This window comes from Ictalurus furcatus, chromosome 13, assembly GCF_023375685.1.
Source record: "Ictalurus furcatus strain D&B chromosome 13, Billie_1.0, whole genome shotgun sequence".
NCBI classification, from domain to species: Eukaryota; Metazoa; Chordata; class Actinopteri; order Siluriformes; family Ictaluridae; genus Ictalurus; species Ictalurus furcatus.
This window is the reverse complement of record NC_071267.1, coordinates 15,265,665-15,282,458: the sequence shown is the minus strand read 5'-3', so window position 1 is coordinate 15,282,458 and position 16,794 is coordinate 15,265,665. Positions and strand designations below refer to the sequence as shown.

At 42.0% G+C, this 16,794-nt stretch overlaps 1 protein-coding gene across 12 annotated transcripts in view; it reads right to left on the bottom strand.

Annotated features, from left to right (window-relative positions):
• Window positions 1–2,097: 2,097 nt before the first annotated feature.
• Window positions 2,098–16,794, bottom strand: part of tcf7l2 (transcription factor 7 like 2) — an 83,429-nt gene continuing 68,732 nt past the window's right edge. Inside the window, exons 7-15 of one of the 12 annotated variants that reach the window (XR_008387581.1) lie at window positions 15,982–16,068; window positions 11,544–11,684; window positions 11,254–11,413; window positions 11,007–11,114; window positions 9,923–9,986; window positions 9,148–9,198; window positions 8,014–8,086; window positions 7,386–7,458; window positions 4,386–4,489 (exon numbers count right to left, since the gene is read on the bottom strand). Coding sequence is in view for 11 of the 12 variants with exons in the window: in XM_053640752.1 (XP_053496727.1) it covers window positions 4,048–4,489; window positions 8,014–8,086; window positions 9,148–9,198; window positions 9,923–9,971; window positions 11,007–11,114; window positions 11,254–11,413; window positions 11,544–11,684; window positions 15,982–16,068 (1,111 nt within the window). In the remaining variant the exon portion in view is untranslated. Of the gene's footprint in view, window positions 4,490–6,855; window positions 6,918–7,385; window positions 7,459–8,013; window positions 8,087–9,147; window positions 9,199–9,922; window positions 9,987–11,006; window positions 11,115–11,253; window positions 11,414–11,543; window positions 11,685–15,981; window positions 16,069–16,794 lie in introns of those variants that run through there. The other 11 variants (XM_053640756.1, XM_053640758.1, XM_053640760.1 and 8 more) reach the window with 11 other exon arrangements.

Here is a 16,794-nt window from a genome sequence, read left to right as displayed (position 1 = left end):
AGTAAGTCTAAACATTTACACACACACACACACACACACACACGCACGCACGCACACACACACATAGAGATTCAGATTAAGACAGTGGTAACAATGGAATACTTAAATGGTTGGAAATTCCCATGAAATGCTATATGGAAAATAAAATCAAATGGTAGGTCAAATTGATAGTCCATGCAAGGTCAAGTGAGAGCCTTAATAGGCTGTGCAGTGCAATGAAAAGCCGGAGAATAATGGACAGTGACAAAAAAAACACAACCTACAAGCATGAGCCCCAAGATCACGAATTCCTGAAGCCTTCTTTATCAGCCTTGAAGAGTGTTTATTCACACAGAGGTGTATGAAGTGTGAATGATGGGCCTTTCATATACCAAAAAATAGAACACACTTCACACACAGCGAATAATAGCTGGATTGGGAAAATGTAATAGTTCTAGGTGTTATTGCAGTGTGAAGATGAACAATTAGAGCAGTGAGGTTTGGATGGATGAATGCTGAATCGAATGCATATGAACCTTGAATGCTTTTAACTGATTTCTACCAGTGAACTGACCAAATGAAACCTCATCTCGAACCTTCTCTTTTTAATGGTCAAAACAGAACGTACAGAACAAATGCGTACTCCTACAGTCTCTCCATTCATTTATTTAATGTATTATGAGCCTTTGAGAGTTTAAGCTGCAGACAAAATGCTTTACCACTCTGTAAAAGACTAAGAAGAACACTTTATGTAGGACTGAGTTAAAGCCCTTGACCTTCCACAGAGAGGGAGATGAGATATCGACAGTTTGGCTGTTGTGAATGCAGCAGTTTCTGTCTAAAAGTCTTCATTATGTGTGTGTACAGTTGACATCTTTGAATACAACAAAACGTTTTATTTTTGCATTTCTCGTATGCATGGCATCTCTTTTTTTTCTTCCTTCAACGTGAAACATTGCATCTGTCTGACTGATATGTGGACCTCTAACATTTTGTGAGGCCTGTGTTTGTGAGCGAAAGCTTTGCAGAAGCAATAAACAGTGCTGTTCTGAATCAATTGCTACTTCATGATGTTTGTTTACTTCTGTGTCTTCTCTTTTCAGAAGAGGCTTCAGAAGACAGGCTTGTGGACATCTTTGTCCTTATTGATTTGTTCCTGTGAGGCTGACATTCAGCAGAAAAGCTGAACAAGCTTATACACAGGTTATTTTGAAGCTATACATCAACAATGAAACAGTTCTGTTTGGATAAATGGGAAATTAAAACTAAATACGATTTTTGAGAAAGGTTTGCTGTTAAACTCGCTCTCTGACCATCTTTTTACAGGAAGTTATTGTTGTTGTTTTTTTAAAACTTTTTTTTGTTTTTAATTTTCTTATTATTTTTATGCTTTTTAAGTGTATTAAAGAAACCTTGAGGCCACAGGAACAAAGTTCGAAGATAAAAGAAGATAAAAGAAGACAAGATTTAAAAAACAAAACAAAACACCACATCAGCCTGGGTCAGATGAGATTTCGCATGTTACCACAACTTACAGTAACCTAAGCACAAATGCACCTAAGGGCACAAATTAAAAGTGTTGTTCTTCCATGAATGAGTGCATTTGAAAATCCTTTAATCTAAGCAGGGAAGGGAAAATCAACAACGAAAAAAGTTAAACAGCTCTTTAGAGAGAAATTAAGAGAACACAAAATAAACTCTGATCAACTGGCTGCGTAGTACAATAAATTCAGAACTGAATAACTGATTTCATCTCCGTAGTTTCAGCCAGAAAAATGAAATATCTACTGAATATCCCCCTCAAAATGGAACCAGATGCAGACAAACGTCAGGAGATTTATGTGAAACACCCCCCTACCCCCCCAGAGGACAGGAGATTTATGTGACCCCCCCCACTGAGAGTCCTAACTGTTTTCAGGTGGATTTGACTTAGCTTGGATATCATGAATCATTCTTTACCAAGCGACATTTATCATACGTGCGCTGCTTAAAATTTATCTGCTATTTTGCCACAAAATCAGGTAAATGCTAAGCTTGGAGTGGCACGCTGTCCAAGTCTATATGGCGAAAATGAAGGTCAGAGGCAGAGTGATGAGAGAAAGCAAGGCAACAAACTAATCTGCACATACTAAGTCGCTTTTATTAATACAGAACTGCATGCTACAGAGACTGTACAGCATAAACATTTATTCATTACAAAAAACATGGTCTGGGAACCATTTCAAATAACTAAAAAACCAAAAAAAAAAAAAGAAAAAAAAAAAAAAAAAAAAAAAAAAGAAAAAGAAAGAAAATAAAGCAAACAAAAATAAAAGCTAAGAGCATAAAATAGAACAGGAACATCACAGCCGTTAAGGAAACATTCAAACTATTCATCATTAGCATCTTAATAAACCAGAGAAGAGATTGACGGCTTACAGTCGCATCATGTCAACTACAATGGCACCGAATGGATGATTCTCTTGTAGCTTTTTTACAGCTTCTTGCAACATCAACATGCCTATTTTTTCTATCTACCTATATGTAGTAGTGTACTTAAAAGTGGCAGTTTGTGTATTTTTTGTGTTATTTAATAGTTTTTTTATGAACCTCCTAATATACATCATTTGGCCCTTGAGGGTTTATACAGTATGATGATGTCCGTCTTTTATTAAGTTTAAATTTTAATATTTGACAATCTGCTACCAAACACATTTTGTTATAGCAACATTTATACTACATACATAGCAATCTATGTAACGTCACAGCAAAGTATGGTTGAGGGAAAAAAAAAACAAAAAACAAAACAAAAACAAACAAAAAAAAAACCTGACAAACCTACAGCATTGTAAGAGGGGGAGTGAGAATTAGCACAATTTCGGCACAGAAAATCTGTACACAATTCTACAGTCCAGTGGAGATGAACTTGCAGTTAAAAAAAGGATGGGCTTTCGATGATGAAAACCAATGACTAAAGACACGGTATTCACTATCCCCGTTTCAAGTTTTCTTTTCTCCTATTGAAAAATGGCTTATAGATATGCTTTTAGAAATTAAGTTGTGCATACATCTGTTTTGGAGAATCTACACTGTGTTGGTGAAACTCTGGTCTTCAGCAAAAGAAACAAATGTTAAAACAAAACAATTCAACTTCAAAACCTCCTTGTAAAAATGGATCATTTATATATATATATAAGTTGCTTACATTAAAAAAAATTTTGTACAATGTATTAAGTAAAAGAAAAATATTTCGAAAAAGGGACAACATACAGGATACAACAAGCAATCTCTAAAGCAATAAATACTACTGGTCCTAGCGTTGTGACATTTTGTATTGTATACCACAATCACCCACCCTCCCACCCACCCTTAAAACAGTCCCCCAAACATTCCTCCAACTGAGTCTACCCACCCCAACCCACCTCCACCGCCCTCCCACGGTAAACAATGACAAAAAAATAATAAAATAAACAACGCAGTGGAACAATGCATATTAACACAGTAACCCCCCAAATATTTCTGTACATTTAAACAAGAACAAGTAACATCACAATTAAAGTTGTTCCTCAGCTGGAGAAGGGTGTCTCCACGGTCCTCGTGCCCTCCAAGTTTTGAACAGGTGTAAAATGATTGGTTCGCAAGCTCGTATTTAATACAAATAATGAAGAAGAACCAACTTTAAGAAAAGGGCTCACTGAATCCTCACCTAGACTACGTTTATATCTGTCTTTTAACATGTCTATGTCAATTTACATAACAGGTATTATTTTTTTCTGTTGTACAGTAAAAAAAAAAAAGAAAAAAAAAAGAAAAGAAAAAAGTCTTACATTTTGGCAGACTTATATAGCTATACTCTACAACTCATTTTACTTTATCGTCAATATTATTATTATAATAGTTCCATTTATTTTAGATAATGACAGGTCAAATATTGACCAATGAACTTTGATAAAAGAATTAACTAATTTCAAAAGCCATATGTGACAGAAAAAATGAAAAGAAAAAGAAAAAACAAATAGAGGAAAAGAACTTAAGTGTCAGCAGACAGAAGGGAGGAGTTGAAAGCTGGTAAATCGGAGCCAGTTTAGCCTAGTCTATGGACTTGGTTACGAGCGAAAGCGGTTGCGTTGGGGCAGAGCTGGGCAACAGAGAATGGGAATTACACGCTGATGCAGGCTGGGCGGAGCCTGAGGGGCGAGACGATGACACGTCTGAAGGGTCCAAGGAGCCATTGTGGGCGGGGCCGTGGGTTTTGCCTGCCCCTGAGTTGTCCAGCAGAGCTAAGGGCGGAGGCGGTGCCATGGACAGGTGGTGGTGTTGGTGGTGTGAGGATGAGACCAGGGGGCCCGATTTCATAGTCAGTGAAAGAGGTTGCATTTGTTCAGTCTGTGGTTTGGACTCTTTCGAGGGCGGAGAATTGGGGACCATGGAGGGGGAGGATGGGGGCGACTCTAGTAAGCTTCCATCCGAAGAGGGAGGACTGACACAGCTGCCTTCACCTTGAATGTAGCGAATGCACTTCTTTTTTCTCCTGCAAACAGAGAGCAGGCTTGTTTAACTCCTACGTAATCTCAGCAGTGCTTTGCAACTTGTCAGTAGGCTTGTAAGAAAGCCTTAGCATCCATTTAAATGCACATCCTACATCATACAGTTCTGCACACACATATGAAGACTGGTGATATTTAGTCAGCAGGCCAATTTCAGCATGACTGAACTACGCTCAATCGTTTTCAGATATAGATCGGGACATCTAATTGGATGCTCTTGCTTTCTGAGAATGCCAATACAAACAGATGAGCAGCTGAGCACTGGCTCTCTGCCACTGACTTCCTCTCACCTTCCATCCAATATCATACATGCAAAGAAGACAGACATGGTGGAGGAGGATCTACAGAAATACAGATGCCAGATGAGGAGACGGTGAGACAGATGGGGAAAGTGATGACAAGAAGCACTAGGATGAGGAATTTGGAAGAATAACTACCTCCGAGGTTCAGAGGGACACAGCCAAAGAGGTGAACACTACATCTCTCTTTGTTTTCTCTTACTAGGATAACAGAACGAGCTTGAAACAAAGAACTCCACCCCAGCGCGGCAAATCGCACGGGACTCCATTCGGTTTACACATCAGCTTGAATTATTACACTCCTCTTTTTCCCTTCCTTTTTTCATGTCTCTTTACTGCTTTTTTCTGCATGTTCCTTGGGGGGAGTTCAGATGGAGAGGTAAGAGGTTAGAGGAGATGCGCTACTCTCAGCCTGCCCCTAAGACATGTGTGTGAGTGTTGTGCACAGAGGTCGCGCCGCCATGTTTGCATTTCTGCTCGGGTCAGGACCCTCCCTCGTCTGCTACGCCTACGGCCAGCCATTCCAGCCAGCCACACGGGCAAACACAGCAGCACCAAGCCAGTACGCCGAGAGGGGTGCGAGAGGAAAAGAGAGCAAGAGATATTGAGTGAGGGTGTGAGCGAGTGATAAATAGAGAGAGAAGTAGAGAGAGAGAGAGAGAGAGAGAGAGAGAGAGAGAGAGAGAGAGATTTCCAATGTCTCCTAGGTGCTTGGATGCATACCCTGTTTTGAATCAGGAGGAAAGAAAGAGAGAGTAACCAGAGAGAGATGGAAAGAGAGCTAAAACCCTCAGTGTACCTTGCCCTAGCGTGACCTGACCCCATACCCCTGCCAAAAAAGGGGGGAAAAAAAACAAGAATCTAATGCCTCAAGGCCACGTTAAGCTATTCAGCTTCCTACAGGTTTGTAAGACAGGGACAGAAAAACAAACAGTGAACATGAGAAGAGAAAGATAGGGGGAGCTATGGAGTAAGGAAAGGTGTGAATTTAGTTGTGACTTTTTCCTTTTTTTATACCGGCAATATAAAATCCTGTTGAAATCCAGGTGAGGATTGTTTCTTAAGTTATACCCCTGCCTGGTCTTATGCAAGTATAGGTTTGAGACAAAAATAGGAGAAAGAGAGCCAGAGAGACAAGGACAAGAGTACAGAGTGCCTGGGAGACGCATTTAAGATGAGAAGAAAGACAAGACAGATATGGATAGAGTTGAAGAAAGAGGCAGACGTTTGATCCAGACGCATACCCTGTATGGCTAAAGGACATGCACGGCATGCAATTATTTGTAGAGAGCTGTGAGGAAGCACAATAAAAAAGTGCGTCACTATTGGGACAGAAACGACGAACAAAGAAGCATCTTAAAGAGTACTTTAGAGTGCGGGTCTTCAGGGCCAGAGATGGCTGAATGTACGAATAAAATCAACGGATAGATTCAATACGGTGTACATCACTGTATTCAATATACGGTGTACATCATTTTGTGAAATTCTGATAGCAACAGTATAGTTTCCTGTGAACTGAAACGTATTTTGCTGGTCTCTGGACACACTCCAGAGTGCAGCTCTGTGCTAACTGCCCGTCAAACGGCTGCAAATAAGCTAATATCCATTTTTAAGAGCCCTATTGATTCTAAGTATCTCCCCTTGTTCCTTATTGATTTCTGCATCTCTGGGGGAATTAGTGCGGATGCATCTTTCAGGAAAACCGAGCCTAGTGGGGTCTTTTAACCTCCCAGCTCCCTGAATAAAGGGCACAATTACCAGCGCTTCTCCCAAAGCAGCCAAACACCCAGACACCTAGGGTGCTTTGTAGGGACACTACTCAATTCTAGTCTCCTTATCTAGGCTGCTTAATTCGAGTGTGAATGAGTCATAAGTCAGGATTTAAAATGGACTTGAAAGATTGAACAGGATGAAAGTTTGCTACAAACAGCACAGGGAAGTGTAACACAACAGAACAGGACAAATATCTGGCATTCGCAGTGAAGGCAGGAGATGGAGGAAACACAAGTGAGACACAGAGAAGGGTATTACTTAGCAGAAACAAATACCTACCATCAACATATTTCCAATTCAAAGACTGCTTGTGTTAGAACAGAAAGACAAGAGGTTGGGACTGAGTAAAGGGTTATCGGAGAGGTGGGGGGAGGGGTGGGGTAGTTGAGGAGGGAGAACAAGAGGTTACAACAAAGTTTATACAGAAGGTTGATCAAGACTGTTCTGATGGCAGAGATATACCATAGGGCAGAAAATGGGACAAAATGGTAAATAGTGGCTTTACAATGATCATTTCTGTTGTAGATAGCACTGTCAATATAGACTATAGATGATGCGTGATTATAATCACAGACAGACAGTTCCACTTTCTGCCCCAGGAGTTCAGCTGCTCTATTACAGCACATCTCAGTTAGACAGAGAGACAGATCCCCCAAAATCAACCAGTTTGCCAAACATATAAAAGATTGAAGAGACTAGAAGAAAGAAAACAAACAGTAAAAGTGGTGAGAAGAAGAAATCAATCTTCATCTTTTCATAATCATCATTATGATCTACATCCTTCCCAAAAGTGCCTTTCAGAGTATACCTGCAGGGTTTGCACCATAAACTGAGTTGGTCAAGCCCGAACAAAGCACGGCACTTCTTAGGGGTATTTGCATCTGTTAGCCAAAAAGGTAGACACAAAAACACACAAGGAAAACAAAAAAAAAATGGACACATCATTTGGACAAACAAGACATGTAGCTAGAGCAAAGGTGTCAGCTGGGGACACTGGCACTGTACTTCCCCAACACTTACCGCCAGTTTCCAATCCTAACCCTTCTCAGCCACGTCCCCTTTTCAGGCATAACTTTCAACATATTTTACAATTTACTGAGTCAGATCACAGGGTTTAGGTTGAATAAATGTACACATACACTGTGCCTATCTGTGACAAAAAAAAAAGTCTGCTTGCATTTTAAAAGCACTCACTCATTCAAGTGCACCCCCACACAAAAAAGCATTCATATGCCATTACGCCTGTTGGCATGACCCAGCTTTACAGTGGCAAAAGCAGCTGATTGGTAGCATAAGGGGTGGCGTGTAGAGAGAGAGAGAGAGAGAGAGGTAGAGGTAGAGGCTTGTGAGAGGCAGGCATAGGGAGGAGTTGCCAGTGTAAGAGTTTCCCAGCTGTCACCTGCTCTAGCGTACCTGCCAGCACACCAGATACACACCTGCAGGGGCCACACCAGTTATTCTGCTGATCGAGCCCAAAGCGTGCGCGACACTTCTTAGGGGCACTCAGGTCTGAGCCGATGAAGGGAGGAGAAGCCAGCAGAGGGAAGGAGAAATGACCGAGTGAAGAGAGGGAGGGAAATAAAAGGGAAACCGATGAATCTAAATCACTTCAAGTCAAAGCATTATATTACTGTATATTCCCAAAGATATTCCCAGAGTCAGATTATTGCTTTAAACTGTGCAGTATTGTTTCTACAGACTCGCATATATTCATGTTAGTTTTCAGACATTAGTAAAAAAAACAAACAAAACAAAGCTAGAAACCAAAAGGTCAATGAGTAAGAGCAAAAGAATAGTGTGTAAATAGAAATAAGAATAAGAGCAAAGCCACAGAAATATGTAAATATGAAATGCTTGTTTGTTAATAGCGTGTGATGCAGCAAATATGATTACATGTCTGCTGCAGGCCTGTTCTCTGATTTACAGTGAAGGACATGAGGGGACAGAGTGGCAAAATGTTGATTAGTTGCAGCCGGTGAAACGGTACACAGCCAGAGAGTGCAGGTTGCTGGGAGCTTGGGCCTGCGTTCATCAGCCTCTCACAGCCAGTGTGTGGAGATGTGAAGATGAAGATGAGGGCAGGCCGCAAGACATCGTTCTGAGGAGCAGGCAGCCGCGCGGGCAAACTACTGAAGCCAGCAGATTAAGGAGGTTTACCCTGATAACGTCTCTGGTTATTCTCGGCGTTCGATTTTCTTAATGAATATACTGCAACTTGTGTTTGTCAAATGGAAATGCTTTAAACATTCCAAACTGGTTTCTAAACATAGAAGTGGGATATATACTGGATATATTTTTATTTCAAGCAAAGGGCAGTATGAAAACGTGAATAAACATAAGAGCAAAATTAAAGTGAGCAAAAGAGCAAATCAAAAGCGATTCGTTCTTGAAAGAGAACTGAAGGATAAATGAATACAGTGCAATAAAAATATGGAAAGATGTAGCTAGCATTCTTCATGACTAAAGACAATATACTGCACACACAGATAGATAACTAAATATATAATAAACTAGAAGAGAGGGGGAAGAAAAGCAAGTTAGTAATTTAAGACTCAAAATGACATTAGCACCTGTAATCGGAGGGAGTGAAAGGCAAGGATTTGGAAAATATTCTCTGTGTTCTGGAAGAAAAAGAACAGATAGAGAGGTCTTCAAAAAGGGCTCCATGTTGGTGAAAAAAAAAAGAGACCGCAAATATATCATTACTCGCATTTCTCCTTCACATATCATAATATAGATCAAGAATCAGAATCATAAGAGCATTATAAAGAAGAATGTCAAATGAGGGAAAAATCAAAGAACTAGCAAACCTCCTTAATTTAAAGAGATGAGGTGATTTGTTTTTCCATTCATCCTTTTATTTTAGTTGAATTATTATGTATCGGTTTGAGGCATGCAGCAGGCACAGCTCAAAGTTAAACACACACAGGACAAACATGAAGCACAGGCCAGTGGCACGGCACACAAACACATTCGGCAGCATGGTCAGGATTGGCACAGGAGCAGCACTCATTCAGCAGCATGATTAACACACACACACACACACACACAGAGCTCACACTATGCTAAATGCTGGAGAGGGGGCTGTACTAGGAGGGACGACGTGCTGGGGTGTAGGATTCATGCATATTCAGTGTTATTAGTGCTCGACATGGGGCTAGGGTGGGGGATAACAAGCAGTCTAACGTGTAAATATTGCATTGGGTAGCATAACTATATACAAGATGAGGCAGGCAAAAAAAAGGGTTGAAGAGGAAAAAAAGCTGGACTTTTATCTTTGAGATGTCACCCTTGTGACAGATGATGGATCTGCTCTAATATGAGACATAATTGCATCTCACTTACCATTGCCATCTGCCTGCTGCTTTTCCCTTTTTCTCTTCTTCTTTTTCCCCTGTTGGTTAGCAGCCAAAAGAAAGAAATAGACAGGAACCTTAGTTATTATATTGCAAGAAAAGGCCAAGACACAAACTGAACAAGAGAGCCGTGCTTTTACTCATTCATTTATTCATGCACGAGCCTGAAGGAGTGGAATGCCACTGTGGGCCATAGCACAACTTTCCCTTTCTCTCTCTCGTCCTTCTCGCTTTTCTCTGTGTTTATTCCTTTGTTTTCGAGCTACTCCTTCGTTCTCCCTGTGTTGTGAAATAATTTAGGGCTCTTGAGATTTCTTTGAAAGAGTCAGATTACTTGGGGGGGGGTATAGAAAGAGGACGAGAGCGCGCTCCTTATCTGCTCATATGTTGTTTCACCTCCTCATGCCTTTAACTGTCCAATGACTAGGTCAAGGTTGAGCTAGTGAACCTGAGCATGTATTTAATAACGATCTTGTACAGAGGCTGAATTTTATTCAACTAAAGTGGCTCTTGTTAAGTTCTTTCTCTTTGCGCTGGCTGCGAGGCGTCAGACAGCAGTGGGAGTGACAGATTGGGCGGAGGGCGATTTGTTGGGCGTATGGGAGCAGCGCTGCACTCTGTCTGGGCCTTAAAATGGTGTGGTCATCCCCCATTGCTGCTGTCTAAGCTGTGGAGAGACATTCTCTTTCATCAGATCTGTGAGGCATTTAGGCCCTGCGGTTATTTAATTACTCTGATCTAAGTTCGTCTTTCTTTTTTTTTTTTTTAGACGAACCGCTGGAATACTAATGAAAGCAGCCGAGAGTGAACGAGGACGTGGCTGAGAACATCTACAGCAGAGGAGAAGCTATGCTGTGGAGCGGATGCTCAGGGATGCATCATAGGCTTGACCGCAAACCGTTCAGAGCCAGCTGAACTGACGTGGCCTGAGCTACTAACGCTACAAAGAAGTAATCCGTTAGATTCCAGTATTTTGGATGGCGGAAAATGTGCAGGTTGCAGGATAACGGAAGCCCAATAAACACCCTCCAACCTAAATGTGTGAGAGGAAGCCTGAAAACCTAAAAACATACATAGTTGTCTCGTGCTGACCAGCCGGGGTAGAGCTGCATGTGTAGCTGTCGTTCTTTCCTGGCCAACTCGTAGTATTTGGCCTGCTCCTCTCGAGACAGGGCATGCCACTGAGGAAATGCAAAAAAAAAAAGAAAAAAAAAAAAAAAAAGAGATAAATGTTAAAACATTGAGTTCATTTTTCATTTATAAACAGTTCAGACTTCAGTGCTCGTGTGTGTGTGTGTGTGTGTGTGTGGGCGCCCTCACCCTTCGGCCCAGGATTTGATTGATAGCTGCACTCTCTTTCAGCGTGCATTCTGCCACTACTTTGGCCCTCATCTCCTTCATGTACAACATGAATGCGTTCAGAGGCTTCTTTATGTGCGGCTTCTTCTTTTCATCCTCCTTTTTCTGGTCCTGATGTTTCCTGTTGGATTGAAACAGATGTTTTTGGGGAAAGGGGACGAGTGTTGGCATGGGTGGCAGTTTGAATTGAAAACGGGTACGATATTTAAAAATGCCGGGTGTATGTTTGCGTGTGCTGCTTTTGAACTCACGAGCTGTTGAGCGTGCTGATGTCGCTGTGAGAGGACTCTTGTTTGACGTTGGGCGTGACTATGGCAGGGTGCGGGATGCCCGTGGTGTGCAAACTGTGGTGGGGGGGCACCATGTGGGGAGGGAATCTGGAGGAGAGAAGACTGTGTAAATCGTCAGAGTGGTCATGGGTGAAATGGGGGCAGATACACACATGCACAGTACATTTATGCACAATGTATTATTTAGTAGCCTATGAATTCAAAGACAACTGCAGATGACAATCATTCTCATTAGGTATTTTAAGATTTTATGCCTTGTTTAGCTTTTCTTTGCACTAACACACTGCCCACTTGACTGATTCTGAATATTCTTTTTTTCTTTGTTTTTTTTTTTTGTTCAGACCCAGTGGGGTCTCCTTCTCCTCCCTCCATCCAGTTCTCCATAAAATTAATAAAACTGGTTTCCCATGGCTGTAGGGATTGAAGAGATTATCTTTAATATGTTCATAAAGATACATCACATCATCTTCTCTAAACACAAAGTAATTAGCCTGGAGAAAGCCTATATAAACCGCTGTGTAGAAAGCAAGCGAATATTTGTGTGTGTGTGTGTGTGTGTGTGTGCGAACTGTGCAAATCCTTAGACATATCTGAGAAAGAGTGGAAGATGATAAAAAAAAGAAGAAAAAAAAAGAGCAGGAATATTTTAAAAAAACAGCTCATTATCCGGCTGAGTCTGGCTTCATAGCTTGGAGCCAGAATATAATGATGAGCATAAACTCACAAGGAACAACTAGTTTCTGTTAGAGGCGCTCTCTGGGGACGGTGTTTACCCAAGTCTCTCCTCCTCTCCTCCCGTCATCGCTGACACGTCTGCGTTTGCGCCGTGTCACATGCCTGCCTCTGCTGAAGGCGACCTGTACTATAGCGGTGGCTCCGCCATCATTAGAACCCCCTACTCCACCCATTCTCCTGCATACTTGTTAAAATTTCCTCTGTTCCAGCACCCAACTGCCCCCCCTCTGCTTCTTAGTGTCCCATCAGTCCCTGCATGCCCCCTCCCACCAGTGCCGTTTCCGCTGCGAGGCCCAGATTATGGTTTAAACATGACGGCCATGTCTTTGAAGCGGAGTGCATCATTCAGCTCATCGGCACAGAGCTGAGACTGCCACCAATTTAACCCTGGTACTGAGAGAGAGAGAGAGAGAGAGAGAGAGAGAGAGAGAGAGACAGACAGACAGACAGGCAGAGAAAGAGAGAAGGAGAGAAAGTGATGGAGAGATAGAGAGACAGAGAGAGAGAGAAAGAGAGTGAGAGAGAGAGAGAGAGAGAGAGAGAGAGAGAGACAGACAGGCAGAGAAAGAGATGAGGAGAGAAAGTGATAGAGAGAGAGAGAGACAGAGAGAGAGAGAGAGAGAGAGAGAGAGAGAGACAGACAGACAGACAGGCAGAGAAAGAGAGAAGGAGAGAAAGTGATGGAGAGATAGAGAGACAGAGAGAGAGAGAAAGAGAGTGAGAGAGAGAGAGAGAGAGAGAGAGAGAGAGACAGACAGGCAGAGAAAGAGATGAGGAGAGAAAGTGATAGAGAGAGAGAGAGACAGAGAGAGAGAGAGAGAGAGAGAGAGAGAAAGAGAGCGAGAGAGAGGGGGAGAGAGAGAGAGAGAGAGAGAGAGAGAGGGGGCCCCTGCGGGTTGCAACGTCTCAATCTTCTCCCTCACCAGCCGCATGTCAGCGAGAGCCATTTAATTGGCGATAGGAGCTACGGCCCTCGTGTCTGTTTAATGTATAATGACCCCGCTGGTGTACTCTTTCGCTCCCTCTAGAAAAAGAACGGATGGGAGCGTAGGTGCAGATGGAGGAACATATCAAAGGGCAGACACAGACAGGGGGCCTTGCACTTCCTCCTCCTGCCACTCGGGATGGGTGATGGACCCGCACAGCCTTCACCCCATTATCAAAATAATGTAGCTCATTTGCCAGATCTAAGTCCACTCTGCTCAAATGTATTTTTCAGGAGGTCGCTGTGGTACCTGGCTGCAGAAAGGACTGCTCCGTGAGCGCTGTATGCTAAAATGCAGTCTAAACGGTCAGCACTAATGCCATGTCCTGTAGAGGGAAATCCTCACAAAGCCTTCCAACATCTCTCTCTCTCTATTTTTTTCTCCCAACTTTTCAGACAGACTAAATGAATATTCCTGGCTCTCGTTATTTTTTCTTCCAGGAGGCGGGGTGACCATGGGGTTGAGTACGGCCACGCTGTTGCAAATTTTTGACACAAACATGCTAAAGCACTTTTGCTGCACACAGACACGAGACTACCATCTATTAATCTATGCTAATTCAATTATAGATTATCAAAACACATTAGCTGTTCCCCAGCCCAGCTCCAATCCCCCTAGCCCCCATTCACCAGATTCAATTAGGCAGCACTGGAAATAGGATGATCACGATATAAAGGGCTCATTAGGGGGGAATTAGCTGTCACTTAAGACCAGGTCCACTAGAGGCTGGGGAGCGTGCGGCATGCACACACACACACACACACACACACCTGAGTGTAGAGATTTAGCAGAGCTCAGCCAACCGAGGCAGAGTACAAACTGCAGCCCTCCAGAGCCAAAGCTGCTACCTACACACACACACACACACACACACACACACACACGCATGCGCACATGCACACACACGCGCACACACACACGCACACACACACACACACACACACACACACACACTAGACCATGTGGGACCTCACTGATAACTGGACCTACGGCAGGGTTCTTGCCCTTTTCTTGTGAAAACATTCCAGACCTTCTCAAGTCTTTGTTTTTTTGTTGCTTTTTTATTTTTATTTATTTTTAAGCTCATTAAACTCTCTCATGAAAAGAGAAAGCCTTGAAATGTATTAGAGATGCAGTTTTAATATCTAAAGACAACAAATTTAGAATTTCGGTGGCTTGAGATTAGAAAAAAAACCCAGAATATCCAGAATTTTTCCAAACTGTTTTCTGAATTTTGCTCATTTTTATCAGGTCTGAAAAAGTGTATCATTAAATTCTATTTCTCTATATCATGAGCAGCACTAAGAACTGAACTCATGGTGGGCGAGACAGCAAACATATGTATTACATTATATTAATCAGTACATTAGGCCTGTTAAAAATTTGTAAAAATTTTTTTTTTTAATGCTAGCAAATCCACATGAAATTTCCTCAATAATTAATGAGTAAAAATAGATTTTAATATCCACTTGCAGAGAGTAACAATGACGTTGGTGAGTGTTGTAAAAGTACTAATGATACCTTCAATCACATCATGACAATTTATCGTGGTATTAATACCAAATCATCCATCCTAAATGTTTTCATTTGAGGACCTTTGAATATAACTTTGTACAGTGTTAATGCTTCTAATCTGAATTTAATAGTGAATATAATATAATTCAAATGGCACCTATAATAAAAAATCTTGTAGGTAAATATCCTGAAAATGTTATCGTAGTGACAATAATGAGTTCTCCATCAGTTGTTCTGTGTGAGAGGCCTGCGAATGGTGGGTTCTCTCTACGCACACTAACCCCAGGTCAAGCTTCACAGGAGTTACTCTCACACCGGTTCTCTCCTCATTTCTCTCACTCCCTCTCTCACACTTATCCATCAACGTCCTGTGGCTCAGCAGGACCAGCCCTGTCAAGCTGTTTTTCCAATCGCACTGCAATTAAATAGGAGTTTGTCGTTGTCTGGAGACAGACTGGGCTTCTCCAAACTATAAACCAGACCTGCCTCTCTGCCTTTCAAAGCTCTTTTATCATCATCAAAACCATCATCATCATCACCATCATCTGTGAACTGTGGGTGACGTGCAGCAGGACAAGGGAAGGATGGGGGGGGGGGGGGTGGAGAAGTGGGCGGAGGGAGCCAGGTTTTCTTTTGCACCTCTTTTGGTTTTTAACACAAGACATAATAATAACAACACCACAATAAGATGATTTGTCATCTGTAGTTAACTCGTCCTTCTACTAAGCATCTGAGAATCCCTGTGGAATGATTGCAGTGACACACACAGCACTATAAATTCTCCCTTGGGTGTGTTTGTGTACTCTTAATGGTCTCCACAAATCTCAAAAGCACAAGCAGTGTAAAAAAGCAGCAACCTCTACTTCTCAGCAATGCCTTCATTGGCTTATTTATTTTTCTATCTAAACAGCAGAGAAGACATTCACAGTCTATAATATTCTGTAACGTGCATCGGGGATAAACGCTCTTCAGGGATCTCATTATAAAGTAATAACAATAATTAATATTTGAATAGAGAGCACAGCATGATGGGTACTGGCTTTCTGAGTGCTGAGGCATGAGCAGCCTCTTCTTAAGGGAAAGTGCACAGCAAGTTTGACATGTGCTATATCTAAGTCTAGATAATATTCAGTTCATGTGCGCTGTCCCAGGGCGCAACTCACCTTGACATGGATGCGTTGACAGTGAGGGCAGTTGGGTAGGGGTGTCTAAAACCTCCCGTTGTGATTGGGTAAACCGGTTGACCTTGCCTGGGAAAAGAAGAAAGGGATGAAGGTAAAGCAGGGGATTAAAAAAAAGGGGTGAAAAAAGCTTCTCTCTCCATGCAGACTGCTTTATTCTCATTTGATCGTGACAAAAATCTAGGGGATTGCAGAGTGCCGATCAAAGGGAAGCAAACGCCGAACAATTTGAATTCCACAAATCTGATAGGAATAGCTAATTAAATTTCATAACCCTGTGCTTGGTGTCGACGGAGGCCCCTCTTCCCTGAGCTGGAACTAGGTGTTTTGTTGTGATAATTAAAGACGAAGCACCAGGCCCTTTAATGGAGCCATCACGCTAATTGAGGTCTACACATCCAAAGACAAACAATAATGAATGTAAATTTATACCAAAATAAAGTGCAGCAAATCAAAGGACCGTGGCTGTGCTTGGGGCCTCTCTCGGTATTTAGATCGTGGTGAGAAAACATTAAATTAACAGAGCTTAATTTGTAGCCTTTTGTCATATTAACAAGTGTTGACAAGAGTTACCAGGGGAGAGCCCCCATGTGGAATTGTGGGTAAAAGACGGGCAATCACAGTTCATTACTCTAATCGGACAATACAGAGACATGCAAAATAGCGTTTGCCACAAAGAAACAACTTAGGGTTCAGGGGAGGAAGAAAGAGGGTCTCGGAGGTGTTTTACTGTAACGTATAAACTGCGTAGTGGAAGAGAGCTTTAATCTGACCATGCACAAGTCTTAAACTGCT